Here is a 19,920-nt window from a genome sequence, read left to right on the forward strand (position 1 = left end):
CACAAGTTCAACATACAGTTTTTGAAAGACAGCAAGCAAGCAAAAGAGTTCAACTGTGAAGTCAGGAACAGGTTTGAGGTGCTGGGGGATCTGGTCGATGAGACAATAGAGAACCCCTGGACAGAAATACAGAAGACCTGTAAGGCCGTTTGCACCAAAGTCCTGGGGAAGAAGAAGAGGGAGCAGAAAGATGGGATGACAAAAGAGACATGGGAGAAGATAGAGAAGAGAAAGGAGGTGAAGCAAAAAAATTAACAGATGTCAAGACCAACATGAGAAAACAGACCTCAGAGCCCAATATTGGGAAGTGAACCGAGAAGTGAAGAAGAGTGCCAGACGGGACAAAAGACAATTTGTGCACAGTATGACAGAAGAGGCAGAAACAGCAGCTAAGCAGAACAACATGAGGTGAGTGTATGAGATCAACCGGACCTTGTCAGGAAAAAGTTTCAACCCAAGTAAGCCAGTCAAGGACAAGAATGGGAAAACCATCACAAGTGACAAGGAACAAAGAAGAAGATGGGTTCAGTGTTCAATGGTAACTTTATTGTCAATGGGAAATTGATTTGCAGTATGTCCATACATCTCTGTATAAAAACAAACACAACACATACCCGCGAAAATAAGCCCAGAGGAAACAACCTAAATTTATCATCAAAAAAGTGCAGTGTGCAATGGCAACAAACATATGGTTTAGTCAGTGTTGGGGAGTAACGGAATACATGTACCGCCGTTACGTATTTAGAATACAAAATATGAGTAACTGTATTCCGTTACAGTTACCGTTTAAAAAGGTGGTATTCAGAATACAGTTACTTTGTTGAAATAAATGGATTACACGGCGGTACTTTCCTGTTTCATATTGTCGCGGGTCAGGATTATTTGGGTTTGTTTGACAGCTATGTTCTGTTGTTCCAGGCGGCAGCGTTACGGTTGCCATGGTTACAGGGTGACGCTCTCTCTCTCTCTGCGTGTTTCCTGGGTGAGAGAGCGCTTTTTAGGGCCCGAGCACAAAAGTGCGAAGGCCCTATTGTATCTGCTCTGTTTCTTATTATTATTATTATTATTATTATTATTATTATTATTATTATTATTATTATTATTATTATTTTTGCAAATGAATCGGCCTTTTGAGGGCCTAAACATGCTCGAAAACTCATGAAATTTTGCAGACGCGTCAGGTCTGGTGAAAATTTACGTATTTTAATGTCCGTAGACATGTCCAGGGAAAATTGGCTCAGTAGCGCCACCTAGAAAATGAGAAACGCGAGCCCCGAGATGGGTATGACCTACATGTATAAAACTCGGAACACATATCTAACATTCGGAGACGCACATAAAAGTCTATTATGGCCATGTCCTAAACCCAACAGGAAGTCCGCCATTTGGAAGTGAAGGTGACATTTTGGCTCTAATTTTGCCATTTCCATGCCTCGAACTTTTGCGAACTCCTCATTGGAATTTCATCGTACAAGCTTCATATTTGGTCAGTGTCAACTACACACCTGGGCCATGTTAAATTGCGGAGCTTTTGAGTTTTCGGGTTACTGTGAGGCCGTGGCGCCACGGCGAATTTCAATGACTCGCCATGAAAATCTTATTGCCTCTCGTTCTGTCATACATTGTCCGACCTTGACCAAAGTGGACACATATGATAAGGCTCCACCCTGAACATATTTCAACTGCCATATTTGACACCAGGGACAGCGCCACCTAGTGGGAACAGGAAATGTCATGTTTTACACTTTGGGGTACAGTATTGTAATGGGTGACATCTGCAGCCTCAAATTTCTCCAGGAAAGCCTTAAGGAGTTGGTCTTGGGTTACAGAGAAAACTGTGAGTTTTCGCTGAAGGGTGTGACCCCAGCAGCATGGCGAACATTGAGGTCTCGCCATGAAGAAACAAATTAGTGTAACTCAATGAAATCCAATGTGATCAGTACCAGATTTTACAGGGATGATGTCAGACCCGCCCTGAACAGATTGATATGCCCATTGTCAGGAATACGTAGAGCGCCACCTAGTGGCACCAGGAAATGTCATGTCTTTCATTTTGTTGTACTGATTTTCACAGGTTCATCGTGGCCACCTCAAAAGCGGTGAATATCACCATCAGTCCCTCTTGATGCTTCAGTGAGAAAATTGTGACTATAAACTGAACGGCGCACCCTGGTGGCAGCGCAGTTCACCATGAAAGATGAAGTGGCTTTTGAGGGGCTTGAAAAGTTTAAAAAGTCTTGAAATTTGGCGCACACCTCTAATGTGATGAGGATTTCTTTTATATGTTCATTTTCCTTGAACAGCGCAAAATGGCTCCACAGCGCCCCCTACAAAATTTCAAAACAACAGCCCCTGCTCTGTGTTTTATGTATGAGTTTGAAACCTGGCAAGCTTATTGGAGATATCAAGATGTACAAAAAAGTCTCTTGGAGCAATATCCCAAATCCAACAGGAAGTCAGCCATTTTAAAATCAATGTGTAAATTTGGCGACATTTTCCCCTCTTTTCAGGCCTCATACTTTGACGAACTCCTCCAAGGGATTTCATTAGATTTACGCGATCTCCTGTGTGTGGAATCTAAAGACCTTTGTGATGTTAAATTGCGAAGCTTTTACGTTCAGGGAAACGGGGTGGTCATGGCGGCACGTGGAGTTTCAATCCCTCGCCAAAAGCAGTAACCTGCTGTCGCTCAAAAACACAATGTCCAATCTCTCCCAAAGGTCGCAGGCGTGATGAGACTCGAGCTCGGAAATGTTTGTTATGCCATTTGTCAGTAATGGTTAGAGCGCCACCTAGTGGGACGACTATAATAATGGTTGAATGAGATGAAATTTTAGCTGGTGGTTAAATGCATGAATTCCATCAATGTGACATCAGATCGGAAGCGCTGGTTTTAGGTGTTGGGCTTGGCTCGACGCGCCGGGGGTGCGAGGGCCCTCATATCGCTGCTTGCAGCTTTAATTTGTTGTTGTTGTTGTTGTTGTGCTAAGCTAAAAGGCAGAATGCTACAGGCATGGCCCTAAAGAATGTAGCCTCATGGGCAGTGTAGTCCGTGCTGCAGGGAGAATGGACTACCATACACGTTATGTGTCTGTGGAGGGAGAGAAAGGAAAAGTCCGAGCTGTCACGGAGCAAAAACGGGAGCTGGAAGCATGTAAATATAATAATAACCACTGCAGCCAAGAAGAGTGCCTGACGAGCCCATTTGTAAGTAAGCTATTAAGACTCATCTGTACACTGTGTTCGTGTTTTCCTCCGGAAAAAATAAGTTACGTTGGAGCAGCCTTTCAACGCCTCTCTCTGTCTCTGGCAAGCAAAGTTGACCCAGACAACAAAGTAAAGCTATTTTTCGCTACCAGCCCAACACGGAACACACTGTATTAGCCGAGGTCCCTTTACTACGGTTCGGAGCCATGGACCTTCAGTAACAGTAATAAATCACAGCAATAGTACATTCACGTAGTTGTAAACAGCATGATAATATATTAAGTAATCCAAAGTATTCAGAATACGTTACTCTCATTGAGTAACGTAACGGAATACGTTACAGAATACATTTTGGGGCATGTATTCAGTATTCTGTAATGGAATACATTTTAAAAGTAACCTTCCCAACACTGGGTTTAGTGTTATTAACCATGATAATAGCACTAGGTACAAAAGACAATCTATGTCTCTTTGTCTTCACTGCAGGCACTTTATACCGACGACCTGATGGAAGCAGTTGAAAATCATTAAAGAGAGGGTGATCTGAACACAACATGACAGAGGTTGCCTTCCTCAGCACCTGCCTGTTACAGAAGTCCACAAGCTGGACCTGAGACCTCCCTGAAATCTGACTAGCCACTTTAACCAGGTTACTAAGTCTGGTCTTATTATTCAAAGAAATATTACCATACCAAGCAATGATACAGAAGGTTAAAACAGATTCAATAAAACTTTTATAAAAAAGAGTCATCATTTCAGATGAAACATTAAAACCTCTCAACCTCCTTAAAAAGTACAGTCTTTGTTGAACCTTTTTCACTGTAGCAGCAAAATGTGACTCAAAGGACAGAGCCTTATCAAGAACAACCCCCAAATACTTATAACTGTCCACCAGTTCAATGGCTGCACCATTTACCACTGTTAGTGCAGGATGGGGGGGATGTCTTCCTGAAGTCAATAACCATGTCCTTGGTTTTCAAGGTGTTGATCATTAAGAAGGACTGATCACATCACAAAACAAACTCATCCACAACATTTATATATGTTTATTTTCTGTATTTATATTTTGGGAGCTTTTATTTTGTTTGTGTGACCTTTGACTTCCCACGAAGTCACTTCCGGTAGCTGCGCGCTATTTTCCTCAGTCGCCTAGAGGCCCCGCTGAGGAGAGGCGTTCATGCAGAAGTCCAGTAAAGTGAAGTTGCTGTACTGTTTTATTTTTATTTTAAACAGTTATGGGAGAATAAATCTGCCCCAGATGGCAAAGTGAGAGCTGACTCCTCTGGTTATTCACACAACACAACGCAGAGAACTAACGGCAATCAGAGTTTAAGGCCAGACCGGCTACACAATGACTGTGTCATCTGCATATTTAATGAAATGCCTGTTGGCCTGTGTACTGCAACAGTCATTAGTGTACAAAATATACAGTAGAGGAGAGAGACAACAACCTTGTGGTGAGCCAGTAGAAGAGTTCAGCTGTTTGGAAAAACAGCTGTTTACTCTCACACACTGAGATCTGTCAGTTAAAAAGTCTAAAATCCAACCAACAAGATTAAAATCAATTTTAAACTGGTTAAGAAGTTTATCAACTAAAAGATGTGGCTGGATAGTATTAAAAGCTGAAGAAAAATCAATAAATAAGAGCCGAGCATGAGCTTTGGCACCATCAAGATGGCGATAAAGAAAATTCAACAGAGTGACCACTGCATCATCAACACCTCTACGAGGCCTGTATGCAAATTGTAGTGGGTTGATAAGCTTTTCTACTTGCTGCAGGATCTCCTTCCTGACAAGTTTTTCAAAGGACTTCATCTCTATTAAGAAATCAAATGTATTCCTAAAATTATAATTATCATTAAATCTCAAATAAAATCTATTCAGCTCATTGGCTAACTGAGTCTGAAATAAAACCAGGGAGACTTATCTTATTACAGTCACTGTAACAGAGACCAGTCATGTGTTTCATGCCTGCCCAGGCAACCCTTAAGTTATTGCTACCCATCTCTGCCTCTACCTTATCCTTGTATTTTATTTTGGCTTTTTAAATTTCTGATCTGATCTCCTTCCTAATTTCTCTAACTTTCAAGATATTCCCTTCAGTAAAAGCTTTTTTCCTTCCATGAATCAGCCTCCTAAGGGCTTTTGAAGACCATGGTTTGTTATTAGGGAAAAAATGCACAACCTTTGAAGGGATAATCATGTCTCTGCAAAAGGAGATATAGCTGCAGACAACGTCAGTGAGTTCATTAATGTCTCTACTAGAGATGGACCGATCCGATATTACGTATCGGTATCGGTCTGATACTGACCTAAATTACTGGATCGGATATCGGCGAAAAATAAAAAATGTAATCCGATCCATTAAATATCAAAAAAGCATCTCACAAAACTTGCAACACAGCGTAACTCGGCTCATAACCGTAGCACGTTGCAGCAGTATGCGTCATGTGATAGAGCGGCTGTGTGTATTTGTAGCCTCGCTACCAAACCAGCATTTCATCTCCGAGGAAGTTATCCCAGAGAGAAGTAAAGCAAGTGTGTAAGTTCATCTCTGAATGTTTGTAAAGCGTTCCCATGTTAAGCTTAACAACTGATATATGGAGCGACTGCCTCTCTCTCCCTCCCTCTCCTGCTGCTACTTCAATCGTGAAACTGCTTAATGATCAGCTGATCGGCTTTTCTGGCGCGAGTCTGTCTCTCTTGTTTGTTTATCGCCCACTTCGAGCCAGAAAGAGGAAACCAGCGGCTGAACAACAGCAGCACGTTTAAGCTTGATAAACTGTCGTTAGAATGTATTTAATATTACTTTCTAGACCAGGATCGTTTTCTACGCAGCTGACGGCTGGTAACTGTGCAGGGGCGGATCTAGCAAAGTTTAGCCAGGGGGGCCGATAGGGCATGAACAGGGAAAAGGGGGCACAAAGACATACTTTTCTTTCTTATTCTCATTTAAAATATCTAGCTTTTAATGAATAATTATCTAGGGATGGGTACTGGTGTCCGGTGCCATGATGGCACCGGTTCTGACATAAACGGTAGTAACCAGACCGAAAAGCAGCGCACATTTCGGTGCTTTATTTGGGTGCTTTTTTTTTCCTGAGCCAATTCTAGCCAATCATTTTACGTTTCCGAGGATAGTAGGCGGGGCCAGGTATGTGCGTTCTTTTAGAGCAGAGCTACAGATTAAAAATGCCCAAGGCGAAGCGGTCAAAAGTCTGGCTGTACTTCACAGCAAAAGATGCAAACTCAGCAGCCTGCAACAAGTGCTTTGAGCTGATACTGTGATACTGTCAAAGGAGGTAACACCTCAAATCTGATGAAACACCTGGCGACGCATAGCGTTTTTTTTTTAAAGCCGAGAAATGCGCCGTGTTTGATAGCTTGCTGCGAGACCTCACACCGTGCACATCTACTGCGGGTGTGGTGCCTGTTATCGGACCCGGAGTTAGCAACATCCCCCAAAAACCCGAAGAGTAGAGTCCTGGCCCCTAGCCCTGCCGGCGTAGCAGAAATGATGACGGATGATGATGGCAGCAGCAGCCGTTCTCCTCTGGGTCAGTAGCTTCATGTTGTTCGTGTGTAATTAACGTTGAGTACGCTAACCACATTATTACATTAATGCATGTAAGGTAAGGTGAACTAGCAAACACCGTCGTAGTTACATGCGGCTGTCTTCTTGTTTGATGGCAGATACTCCCTTCACCCTGGCCAAAAAGGCTAAAATGACCAAAGAAAAAGTGGAAAACAGCTAAACATGAGAGGTTTTTGGACAAAGTTTGTGTTTTTTCCATTGTTTAAGCACTGCTTCCAGCCAAGAGTGATACCATATATGCCCTATAGCTGCAGAAAAGGCTAACATTGTTATCTTTTTACAAAAAAACCCCAGCTGAATATGAGAGGTTTTTGGACAAAGTTTGTGTTTTTTCCATTGTTTAAGCACTGCTTCCAGCCAAGAGTGATACCATAAATCCCCTATAGCTGCAGAAAAGGCTAACATTGTTATCTTTTTACAAAAAAAAACTGCTGAACATGAGAGGTTTTTGGACCAATTTTGTGTTCTCCATTCTTTAAGCACCGGTTTGAGCACCGTTTAAGCACCGTTTAAGCACCGGCACTGTTTCAAAAGTACCGGTTTGGCACCGGTATCGAATAAAACCTAAACGATACCCATCCCTATAATTATCTGAATCTTACACCCAAAGTTTTAATCTGATGTAAAATGTATAGAAGTCCATTACTATATATAGTAACTCTTAAGTCTAATATACCCTAGTAAGCTATAGTACTTTTTCCTTTGGGAAAGTACCATCTGTGAATTCTGCAATTCTGTTGAAGAAAGATGTTGAATCTATTTAAATATTCTTGAAAAATAATTTAATTCTGTGCATTTTTTTTCACCCTGCTTCAAATTAAAGTTGATTACATCGATTAAGCATCATGAGGTGGAAGGTGGGGGGTGGTTCCCTATTTTTTTTTTTTTTTTTGTTTTGCTGGGAGTTTGCAACCCTATTAGTTAGGTTGCTTAATATTTCTGCTAAGTACTCTTTAAAATACCAGAATAGGGAGGATGGAGTAGGTTTAAGTTAGGTTTTAAGTTAGGTAAGGTTTATTAGATTGATCAGTGTTGCTGAACTATGAAATATTTTGGGTGCAGTGTATTTTTTACACACAGGTATAACAGAATAGCTTTAGTGTTGTTGTTTATTTAAACTTGAGTATGAACTTATCCAAAATGCAGCAAGATATTAAAAAAAAACAGTTTTATTGATTAAAAAACACACTATATCGGATTCATATCAGTATCGGCAGATATCCAAATTTATGATATCGGTATCGGACATAAAAAAGTGGTATCGTGCCATCTCTAGTCTCTACATGATTCTGTAAACACCGACCAGTCTGTGCAGTCAAAGCAGCCCTGCAAGGCTAAAGAGGTGTCGTCACTCCAAACCTTTATGTAGTGTTTCCTTACATTCTCTCTTCTCAGCACAGTCTTATAAACTGGCAGGAGATGCACCGTGATGTGATCCGAGGATCCAAGGGCGGGGCCAGCCACAGATGTGTACGCACCTTTTATGGAACCGTAACATAGATCCAGAGACTTATTGAAGCGTGTGGGACAGTTCACATACTGATAAAAACTGCTCAGTGTTTTTTTCAAGTCGCAGTGATTAAAGTCCCCAAGAACAATATTAGGGGCCTCAGGAGAGAGAGATTGTAGTGAGTGTATGACGTTGGAGATGGTGTCAGTCGCATTCTTAGGATTCGCTTTAGGATGGATGTAAACGATGGTGACGTTGATCTGTGGGAATTCCCTCGGCAGATAAAATGGCCTCAAAGACACAGAGAGGAGCTCAATGTCAGGCAGACACACTTGTTTACAAATGGTAACATTTTTACACCATTTCTGATTTATATAAAAACACACCCCTCCTCCTTGAGATTTCTGGGTAGCTCCGGGGTCTCAATCCATATGTATGGGAAACCCGAAGCCCTTTAATTCCAGAGAAGAATCAGGGTCAGAATCCCTGAGCCAAGTCTCTGTGAATGCCATTAGACATGTATCTCTGTAGTCACGTAAATGTGCGACATTCAAATGCAGTTCATCCAGTTTACTCCTCAGAGACTGCACATTAGCCAGGATTATTGATGGTAAAGGAATACGATTGTATCGTATTTGCTTCTTCAATCGCTGACGTAGGCCTCCCTTCTTACCCCGCTTCCTTGCTTTGACTCTGTTAAAAACAAAAGTGCCCCTGTGGTTACTGGATAATCCAGAGCTGGAAAACATTGGAGGGTGAAAAGAGTCCAGAGACGGGCCTTTCCATGGAAGATCCAGAAGAAACTCCCGTGAGTATGTAATTGTTTGTGAGTAACTCCAAACAACCGTCACGATCGCCAATAAAACCATGCGAAATAAAAACCCCATCTTCGTTAAAAGAAGTTCCACAAAGCACAAGCCGATGCTGTAGGATTTCCTCAGGCTCAAAAAAATAAAAACATAACTCAAGAATGAAATAAAATAAGTTAAAGCACTGAGGGTGGCACAGATGAAGACATTAGGAGCCGGATCAACAAAGCAAGGCTTACATTCAGCATCCTGCGACCCATCTGGAACTCCAAAGTCTTATCTCAGCGCAGCAAGATCCACATCTTCAACACCAATGTGAAAGCAGTCCTCCTGTATGGGTCCGAGATGTGGCGGGTGACCAACACCATTACCAGCAAGATACAGATCTTCATCAACAAGTGCTTGCGACACATCCTCAACATCAGATGGCCTGAGAAGATCTTGAACACAGACCTGTGGAAGAGAACCAAACAGAACCCGGTCGGTCAAGACATAAAGAAGAGAAAATGGGGCTGGATAGGCCACACACTTCGAAAACCATTCGACAATGTCACAAGGCATCACTGGACTGGAACCCACAAGAAAAAAGGAAAGTGGGGAGACCCAAACAGACGTGGAGAAGATCTGTCGAGAGCGAAGTAAAGGCCGCCGGAATGACGTGGACCCAGCTGATGAGAACGGCTCCGAAAACAGAGTCCGTTGGCGTGGTGTTGTTGCGGCTCTATGCTCCACCAGGAGTCTACAGGCTTGAAGATGATGATGATGATACATAAAACTGTATTATTGGAACCTTTTAAATGGCAAATGGACTGATTCTTGTATAGCCCCTTTCTACTCTCCCGGAGCACTCAAAGCGCTGTATACAACACCGCATTCCCTTTCTTCTATGCTTTCCAGTGCTTTCTAGTTAACAATAACACACCGATGGGTGCATTGGAGAGCAACCTGGGGTTAATATCTTGCCCAAGGATTAATTAGCATGCAGACTGGAAGAGACACGGATGGAACCCACAGCTGGACTGGCCGTCGGGCATACCGGCCATTTGCCCGGTGCCTGATGGCAATTTTCCATTTTTATGGGCCGATGTTTTTTTGTTTTTTTCTTTTGTAATGGTATAAACAATGAAAGGTGGTGGATTGGCCAATTGGTCATGATCAACTCTGGGCTGGACCAATTACAGCTGAGGAGGTTGAACTTAAAATTTCCATATTGAGGTGAAAAGGAACGCGATTTGTCCTGTACTTCAGCTAGAATGAAAAACAGTCACAAAGCTGGAGTTATTCTGTGTCTTTACTAGAGATGGCACGATACCACTTTTTTATGTCCGATACTGATACCGATATCATAAATTTGGATATCTGCCGATACCGATATGAATCCGATATAGTGTGTTTTTTAATCAATAAAACTGTTTTTTAAATATCTTGCTGCATTTTGGATAAGTTCATACTCAAGTTTAAATAAACAACAACACTAAAGCTATTCTGTTATACCTGTATGTAAAAAATACACTGCACCCAAAATATTTCATAGTTCAGCAACACTGATCAATCTAATAAACTTAAACCTACTCCATCCTCCCTATTCTGGTATTTTAAAGAGTACTTAGCAGAAATATTAAGCAACCTAACTAATAGGGTTGCAAACTCCCAGCAAAAAAAAATAGGGAACCACCCCCCACCCTGCACCTCATGATGCTTAATTGATGTTATCAACTTTAATTTGATGCAGTGTGAAAAAAAAATGCACAGAAATAAATTATTTTTCAAGAATAATTAAATAGATTCAACATCTTTCTTCAACAGAACTGCAGACTGCACAGATGGTACCTTCCCAAAGGAAAAAGTAGTATAGCTTACAGACACTATCTCTACTTTCAAGATTAGGCTTAAAACTTTCCTTTTTGCTAAAGCATATAGTTAGGGCTGGACCAGGTGACCCTGAATCCTCCCTTAGTTATGCTGCAATAGACGTAGGCTGCCGGGGATTCCCATGATGCATTGAGTTTTTCCTTTCCAGCCACTCACTATGTGTTAATAGACCTCTCTGCATTGAATCATATCTGTTATTAATTTCTGTCTCTCTTCCACAGCATGTCTTTCATCCTGTTTTCCTTCTTCACCCCAACCGGTCGCTGCAGATGGCCGCCCCTCCCTGAGCCTGGTTCTGCCGGAGGTTTCTTCCTGTTAAAAGGGAGTTTTTCCTTCCCACTGTCGCCAAAGTGCTTGCTCATAGGGGGTCATATGATATGATTGTTGGGGTTTTCTCTGTATTTATTATTGTGCGATCTATTGTACAATATAAAGCGCCTTGAGGCGACTTTTGTTGTGATTTGGCGCTATATAAATAAAATTGAATTGAATTGAATTGAATAGGGTATATTAGATTTAACAGTTACTATATACAGTAATGGACTTCTATACATTTTACATCAGATTAAAACTTTGGGTGTAAGATTCAGATAATTATTTATTAAAAGCTAGACATTTTAAATGAGAATAAGGATTCATGCCCCATCGGCCCCCCTGGCTAAACTTTGCTAGATCCGCCCCTGCACAGTTACCAGCCGTCAGCTACATCGAAAAGGATCCTGGTGTAGAAAGTAATATTAAATAAATTCTAACAACAGCTTATCAAGCTTAAACGTGCTGCTGTTGTTCAGCCGCTGGTTTCCTCTTTCTGGTGCAAAGTGGGCCAAAAACAAAGAAGAGAGACGGACTCGTGACAGAAAAGCCGATCAGCTGATCATTAAGCAGTTTTACGATTGAAGTAGGAGCAGGAAGGTGAGGGAGAGAGAGAGAGGCACTCGCTCCATATATCGGTTGTTAAGCTTAACGTGGGAACGCTTTACAAACATTCAGAGATGAACTTACACACTTGCTTTACTTCTCTCTGGGATAACTTCCTCGGAGATGAAATGCTGGTTTGGTAGCGAGGCTACAAATACACACAGCCACTCTATCACGTGATGCTCCGACGTGCTACGGTTATGAGCCGAGTTACGCTGTGTTGCAAGTTTTGTGATGTGTTTTTTTGATATTTAATGGATCGGATTACATTTTTTATTTCTCGCCGATATCCGATCCAGTAATTTAGGTCAGTATCGGACCGATACCAATACATAATATCGGATCGGTCCATCTCTAGTCTTTATGCTGCGCAGCTGCCTCTTCTTCTCTCATTCTCTCCCCCTGCTTCTCCTGTTGCTACTTCAATCATGAAACTGATCAATGATCAGCTGATTGGCTTTTCTGTCGCAAGTCCCATCTCTCCTGTTTGTTTAGCGCCCACTTTGCGCCAGAAAGAGGAAACCAGCGGTAGTCGCAGGTAGTGCACTTTCTTATTCTCATTTAAAAATGTCTAGTTTTTATAAATAATTATCTGAATCTTAGAACCAAAGTTTTTATCTGATGTAATGTATAGAAATCCATTATTGTGTATAGTAAATATTAAGTCTAATATATACCCTAGTAAGCTATAGTACTTTTCCTTTGGGAAGGTACCATCTGTGCAGTCTGCAATTCTGTTGAAGAAAGAAAGCCATTTAATTATTGTAGAAAAAAATTTGATTTCTGCGCATTTGTTTTACATGTGCATTAAATTAAAGTTGATTACAATGATTAAGCATTATTAGGCGGAGGGTGGGAGTGGTTCCCTATTTTCTGCTGAGAGTTGGCAACCCTATTAGTTAGGTATATGTAGTTATTGATTAGGTTGTTTAATATTTTATTTTATTTTAAGTTTTGTTTAGGATACCAGAATAGGGTTATTCTGGTAGGATACCACAATAAAGAGTTATCTTATCTTATCTTATCTCTTATCTTATCTTAGGGAGGATGGTGTAGGTTTAAGTTTATTAGATTGATACATATATACCAACAAGAGAGTGTACATCACTGTCACAACAGTGTTCGTTTTCATTCACAGGCTTTACGACTTTTCCTATAATACCTGGTGGGCCGGTCTGTAGTCAAAATGCCCAGCCCGATTTTTTTGTCCCAGTCCAGCCCTGATGAAACCACTAACCTTCCGAGCAGTAAATGACCTGCTTTACCTCCTGAGCTACAGTCACCCACTTATAATACTAAAAATGATTATTCTGCAGAAAAATGTTCCCCATCATTATTAAAATATTTGTTGGCCTTTTTTTTTGGCTCTATTGGACAGAGCAGTGAAGAGTGACAGGAAGATGGAGGGAGAGAGGGTAAGACATGCGGCAAAGGGCTGCGTGTCAGACCCGAAAGGGCCAGTCCGCTCTCCCCCATAAGGCATATGGTTGCCTGCTCATCCCCCCCACCCCCCCCTCCACAATCAGTATTAATTAAAATTACTGTTGCATGTGTTTAAGACTGAGCGCATTTACAATGGACATTAAACATTTACAATGTTCATGACCTCAGAACACAGGCCTACATCTTGAGTTTTCAAAAAGTACATTAAAATAATCAATTAATTATCACATTCAGACATTCTCATAGATGCTAATCTGAAAGTGCTGCTGAGCACTCTGACATGTTCAGAGTTCCTTTCCCCTCCCCATCATTGTCAGAACATTTCTTGCCAATGTAGTAAAAAGAATTATTAGCAACTTTTTCATGGTCCATCTTCTATACATCACACATGTTGGCGAAGATGGTAGGCAAGCGGAAGCTCATTTGTTAGGATGCTAAATCACTGGAGCTCATTTATTTGCTAATGCTAGCTGTGTTTCCATAGGAAGTGCAAATTGTAACTGATCTCAGAGCAGTAAAAAAAAAGACCAGCTCCTGTTTGCCTCACACTGGTTTCCCCTTAGTTTACTGTCAAAGACCACAAGTTTATCCACAGCGTGCATGTGCAAGAACCCTAACTTTACCAGAAAAAAGTTGCTGGCCAGCTCCAGTCATTGTTACATGATGGACACGCCCTCAGAGACAGAGACATGACACCATTGCAATGACATTGAAATAGCTTTCAAAAAAAAGAAGAAAAAAAAAGCTTTCAGCGGCAATAGCCGACTGCAGCAACAAGATGGCAGTAATGTAGCGGCTGGATGCACATATTAAGTGGCAGAAGAGAAGCTTTATGACAGTGTTGTCTGAGATGAAAGGAGAGAGATTGCTTTACTTTGGTATGTTTTAATTTAATTTAAGATAACTCTTTATTGTCATTGCACAGTCATATCTACTACAATAGTACAACGAAATTGGAAACTGTTCCATGTTGGCACTATGCACAACTAAACACAACTGAGCACAATACAGTAACAACACAACACAGTAACTTAAAGTGCAAGAAAGGTATGAGCAAAATAAATAAATAAATAATAATAAATAAATAAAAGAATGAGTGAATGTTTATTGCACATTATTATTATCATTATTATTATTATTATCATTATTATTATTATTATTATTTTTGTTGTTGTTGTTGTTGTTATTGCCCCCTCAAAAAGTCCAGGGAGGTAGCCAATCAGGTTACCTGTTAGCACTGATATTGAATATTGATGAGAGTGGCATAACAACTGTGCAAACCCCAGACAGAGTGATTGCAAATGTGGCACTAAACAAGTTGGGGCAATGACATCAGCAGAGAGAGGTTCACTGGTCACGCTTGTATGTGCAGTTAATGCCATTGGCAACACAACTCCTCCAATGTTTGTGTTCCCACGCATACGTTATGCAGACCACTTTGTCAGAGATGGGCCAGTAGAAAGTATTGGTAATGGAAATAAATTAGGATGGATGCAAGAAACAGAGTTCCTCATCTTTCTGAAGCACTTTGCAAACCACACCAAGGTCGGCCATGAAAAAAAAGTGATTCTTCTCATGGATAACCTCATGAGGCCTGCAAGAGGCTGTGCCAGAAACAAGGGAAATCCACTCCCACAAACCTAAAAGAATCCAAGCTTTCTGTGTCACGAAAGAAAAATCTGAAAATGAATAACACTGAACAGGACAGCACAGATTCCTCAGAATTTCTGTATTGTGTGCATGGAAAACTTCAATAACTCAAAGCCAAAAGAAGCTTGGGTTAAGTGCCTGACCTGTACTCTGTGGGCTCATGAGGCCTGCACTCCAGGAGTGCCATACATCTGTCACCACTGTGATTCTGATGGTGATTAAAAACTTGACACAAACACATACAGTTCAGTTAATGAAACTGGTGCACAACTACATTTTTTCAGCTTCATTATTATGTTCAAATCTTAGTGCAAGAGTTGTAGGTTACAATGCCCACTGAGCCAATGAGGCGAGACTCAATAGGCCAACCAAAATGAATGAAATATTCAGTTGGTGAAAAGTTGTTTTTTTTGTTAGAATATGTTCAAAAGCTATATTTCTGCACTCTGTCACACACACCTCCACACACACACAAATAGCTAGATAAATGTTTATAAGTGCATTTAAGTGTTGAATAAAAAAGATTACATATTAAGGTTTTGTCAGTACCCTTATTTCATTGTGTTACATTATGTTACAACTTACTTAGACTATGCGGTTAATTGTAAAATTTCACTCTTTGTGTTTGAGACCATGCCATGCAATTAGTAACTGTGTTGCAGAGAAAATAGCTCTACTATTTAATAACAGAGACATGCAAATATTTTGGATTGCAGAAAAGACAAAAATGTCAGAAATGTTACCACTATCCCGGTCTCCCCCACTTGAGCAGGAATGGAAAAATACACCCAAAAACTTAACGCTCAGCTTGGATCATGATAGAGAAATCACACAAAGACTGTTGCAAGATTTGAAAAAAAAAATATCTGCAGGCTGAGCTATTTTATGTCATAATTTGCACAAGTTTAAAATTACTTTTGAATAGGTTCATTTACAACTATACAACAAATCATAGCTTTGAACATGAAAAGTCAAGCAACTTTTTCGTTATCATTTTACATAAATAGATTTTTCTTTAATTCACTGGCTTTGAAAAGTTGCATTTTCATTCATTTCCATTAACACTGTGTCGTCCAATTAATGTGACTCACCTCAGCTTTCACACTAATTCAGCAAGTGTGTGAATTCAATGCGTAAAAGAAAATTGGTATTTATATTTGGAGCCCTGAAGCAGTGGGAAGACAAGACTGGCGGTGGGGGGTGTCTCTTTGCAGCGTGCAGCGGGAGGACTGGAGGTTGGTGACAGCAGACAGAGGAGGCGCAGCGACGAAGCTCTGCACTTTTCAGCAGTGATCGCTGTCGGTCTCTGGCTGCCTCAGCGGCAGTGCTTCCGATCTTTAACACACGCACAAGACCGTTAGTGAGCGATGGAGCCTTTCTTCTTTCAGGGAAGCGCTGTACCAAGGTAGAGGAAGTCCCTGATTAGGAAGTTCGTTTTCTCAGATGGTAGTCAGCTGGGAACGAAGGAGGCGCCTCTTCTCTGAGGGATCCACTATTTGTAGTCTCTGCGCTTTAATTATGCCCGAGCTCAGCTTTGGATCCTGCGTGTTGCTGATGCTGATGCTGCCGCTGCTGCGTCTGAATCGGGGTTCTTCTTTGCCTATATTTGGAGTTATCTGAGCAGGCGGGTAACATCGCGTCCAGGTCAAATGACCGTCCAACGCTCGTGAACGTGATAAGAACTAACTGTGACATGGAAAAAACGGGACTCCACGGGATCCTTTATTATTTCCTTATCAACTCAGCCTGTATGATTTGTGCCAATGGTAAGTGAAGTGACATGAAGGAAATGCACATTGGAGATAGACTGGCATTAAAAAGCTCCTTCAGCTAAGCGCCACTTGTGTGAAACATGCTGATACTAAGCCCGTGCAGCTTATCCTTCTCTAATAACATGAATAGATAAATAAAATGCTTTCAATTAAATAAAGCCAGGAGAGATTTTTGGATACCTCAATAGAAGCGTGTCAGTCTATGAAAGTGATATGATTTAAATAGAGGCAGATGAAAGACCAATTTGCAGAGGGCATATACTCATTTAAAAACTTGCAAAATTGCCGTCTCGCCCTTTTCTCTCTTCTACCCTAACACACCAAAGCTACATTTACTGAAGTCCCTAAAGATGTGAGTGTGGGGGAAGGAGATGATGTTGAGATGCCCTGCGCCTTTAAAGCTGTCAGCTCAGCACCCATGTCTTTGGAGATCCAGTGGTGGTACCTGAAGAAAGATATGTCTAAAGATGAGCTGCAGATCACTGCTCCGACTAACAGAGCCAAGGTACTTATAGCCCTCACGCATATGCAGTGTTGGGAAGGTTACTTTTAAAATGTATTCCACTACAGAATACTGAATACATGCCCCAAAATGTATTCTGTAACGTATTCTGTTACGTTACTCAATGAGAGTAACGTATTCTGAATACTTTGGAATACTTAATATATTATCATGCTGTTTACAACTACATGAATGTCCTATTGCTGTGATTTATTACTGTTACTGAAGGTACGTAGTACGAAACGTAGTAAAGGGACCTCTGGCTAATACGTCCGGTTCCCTGTCGGGCTGGTAGCGAAAACTAGCTTTACTTTGTTGTCTGGGTCAACTTTGCTTGCGGAGACAGAGAGAGGCGTTGAAAGGCTGCTCCAACGGAACTTATTTTTTCCGGAGGAAAACACGAACACAGTGTACAGTTGAGTCTTAATAGCTTACTTACAAATGGGCTCCTCAGGCACTCTTCTTGACTGCTGTGGTTATTATTATATTTACATGCTTCCAGCTCCCGTTTTTGCTCCGTGACAGCTCGGACTTTTCCTTTCTCTCCCTCCCTCGCTCACAGACACATAACGGGTATGGCAGTCCATTCTCCCTGCAGCACGGACTACACTGCCCATCAGGCTACATGCTTTAGAGCTATGCCTGTAGCATTCTGCCTTTTAGCTTAGCACAACAACAACAACAAAAAAGCGCTCTCTCACCCAGGAAACACGCAGAGAGAGAGCGCGTCACCCTGTAACCATGGCAACCGTAACGCTGCCGCCTGGAACAACAGAACGTAGCTGTCAAACAAACCCAAACAATCCTGACCCGCGACAATATGAAACAGGAAAGTACCGCCGTGTATTCCATTTATTTCAACAAAGTAACTGTATTCTGAATACCACCTTTTTAAACGGTAACTGTAACGGAATACAGTTACTCATATTTTGTATTCTGAATACGTAACGGCGGTACATGTATTCCGTTACTCCCCAACACTGCGCATATGTGTGTGTGTCTGTCTCTACCCTGCATCATCTACACTATAATTTATTTTAACATCCTTTAAGCATTAACACTGACTATGATGGGGAATACTGCTAAAGCATTTTCTGCACATTTCAGTACCCATAAGCAGCACTTGTTGAACCATTTTAAAAGTGAACTGAAAATCCACACATCACTCAGACTTTGGGCACTTGGTGATTATCAACATTATCTGATACCTCTTATGTCTGGTGTTTCAAGCCACCATCATGAGCGCATATGGAAATTCATTTCCCCTTCAGCCCATTGCAACATGTAGCAGGGGGGGAAGAAAGCAGAAGAAAACACACACGAGGGACAATGAGAGAGGCTATCAACAGTGTCTTTGAGACAAACAGCTCTGCTTATGCCATTTTCTCTCTCTGGAACAAAAGAAAGGAAAACTTGTGTTGTTACCAAAATGTGCAGCTGACATTCGGTGAGATTTTCAAAACTGATAAAAGTATCTCTTTTTTAGGATGTTTCAAGAGAAGCCACAAAAATAAGTGTAAGTACCCGCTTTACTGTCCCGCTGAAAGTGTTTTATTCACTGGATTTGTTCTATGATATTCACACTTTAGAGAGAGCGTAAAATTGTTTCTGGCAAATGAAGATTGATCTGTGGCATCACAAAACTGAAGCTCATAGATTCCTCTTGTGCACATTTAGTTTATGCTAAACAAGCAAATAATATGTTATATGGGAGTTAGTAACACGTGTCCTTATTAGAGATAATGAATGTGTTAGTGGTTAGTCATAAAAACATGGAACTACAGGTCGATGAATAAAATGCATAATAAAAGCAGACGTTACTGAGGCATTGCCATTTTTTTCCCATGATCTCTGTGCCTGACTTCCAGACTGTGCGTGTTCAGGGCAATGCCATCTCTCACAACCTCAGCCTGTCCAAGGTGAAGAAAGAAGATGAGGGCGTGTATGAGTGCCGTGTTTCTGATCTGTGGGCTGCTGAAAATCAGGAATTTAATGTTCATGCTACACTGCATGTCACACTGGCTGACAGTATGGTGGCTGAAGAGGCTGTGTCACACATTCAGAACTGTGGATCACTGAGGAATACCATCACAGCTTTGGGAGGTGCCTCATCTTGGAGGGCCACCTCTGAGCCTCGCAAAAATTTTGCAGGAGGTCGAATGCCAGGACTGGGGAAGCACCGGGTGTCTCAAGAGTCTCAGCCTGGTCTCCTGTCTCCCTTAATATCCACCACCTCAGTGGCCAGGTCAACAGCTACACCCCTGTCAGGAAACACAGCCATCCTCAGGCAGCAGTATGGGGCTGGTGAGTGAATGGGTGAATGCTGGAGGTGGGTGGAGATGAAACAGTGACCCCCAGGTGTTCTACAATCTGAGATTAAAAGGTGCAGTTTAGCTTAGACTGAGGCTGCTGGTCTGTTTCAAGCTTCATCTGTCTTAATAAATCAAATAAAAGCAAATGTGCTGTTTACCTTGTAGCTATGTTTATCTACAGGTGCACTGAGGACTTCTATAGTTTAAATGTACAATACTTTTTTACTTTTTGTTCTCATAACCCATTTATATGCCCATGCCAACACCTCTCATGCTTTTCAAATCTATTCTATTCAGATGAGCACATTTTTTGACTTCTCTACGCATGTCTAACACCTATTTTTAGTTAGAAGCTTGGCAGATGGTTAGCGAGGGATGGGAGGGGCGGTT

The 19,920-nt window shown here is 41.4% G+C and overlaps 1 protein-coding gene and 1 long non-coding RNA gene across 2 annotated transcripts in view; both read left to right on the forward strand.

Annotated features, from left to right (window-relative positions):
- The first annotated feature begins 77 nt into the window (after positions 1-77).
- Positions 78-4,005, forward strand: LOC120433609. Its single transcript, XR_005608666.1, has 2 exons — positions 78-408; positions 3,694-4,005. It is a non-coding gene; the product is annotated as an uncharacterized LOC120433609 (long non-coding RNA).
- Positions 4,006-16,534: 12,529 nt separating this feature from the next.
- vstm2b (V-set and transmembrane domain containing 2B) overlaps positions 16,535-19,920 on the forward strand; it is a 54,631-nt gene continuing 51,245 nt past the window's right edge. The window contains exons 1-4 of the mRNA XM_039600165.1: positions 16,535-16,710; positions 17,043-17,221; positions 18,705-18,734; positions 19,087-19,522. Of these exons, the coding sequence (XP_039456099.1) occupies positions 16,638-16,710; positions 17,043-17,221; positions 18,705-18,734; positions 19,087-19,522 (718 nt within the window). The 5' untranslated portion in view covers positions 16,535-16,637. The remainder of the gene's footprint in view (positions 16,711-17,042; positions 17,222-18,704; positions 18,735-19,086; positions 19,523-19,920) is intronic.

This window comes from Oreochromis aureus, linkage group 1 (genome assembly GCF_013358895.1).
Source record: "Oreochromis aureus strain Israel breed Guangdong linkage group 1, ZZ_aureus, whole genome shotgun sequence".
NCBI classification, from domain to species: domain Eukaryota; kingdom Metazoa; phylum Chordata; class Actinopteri; order Cichliformes; family Cichlidae; genus Oreochromis; species Oreochromis aureus.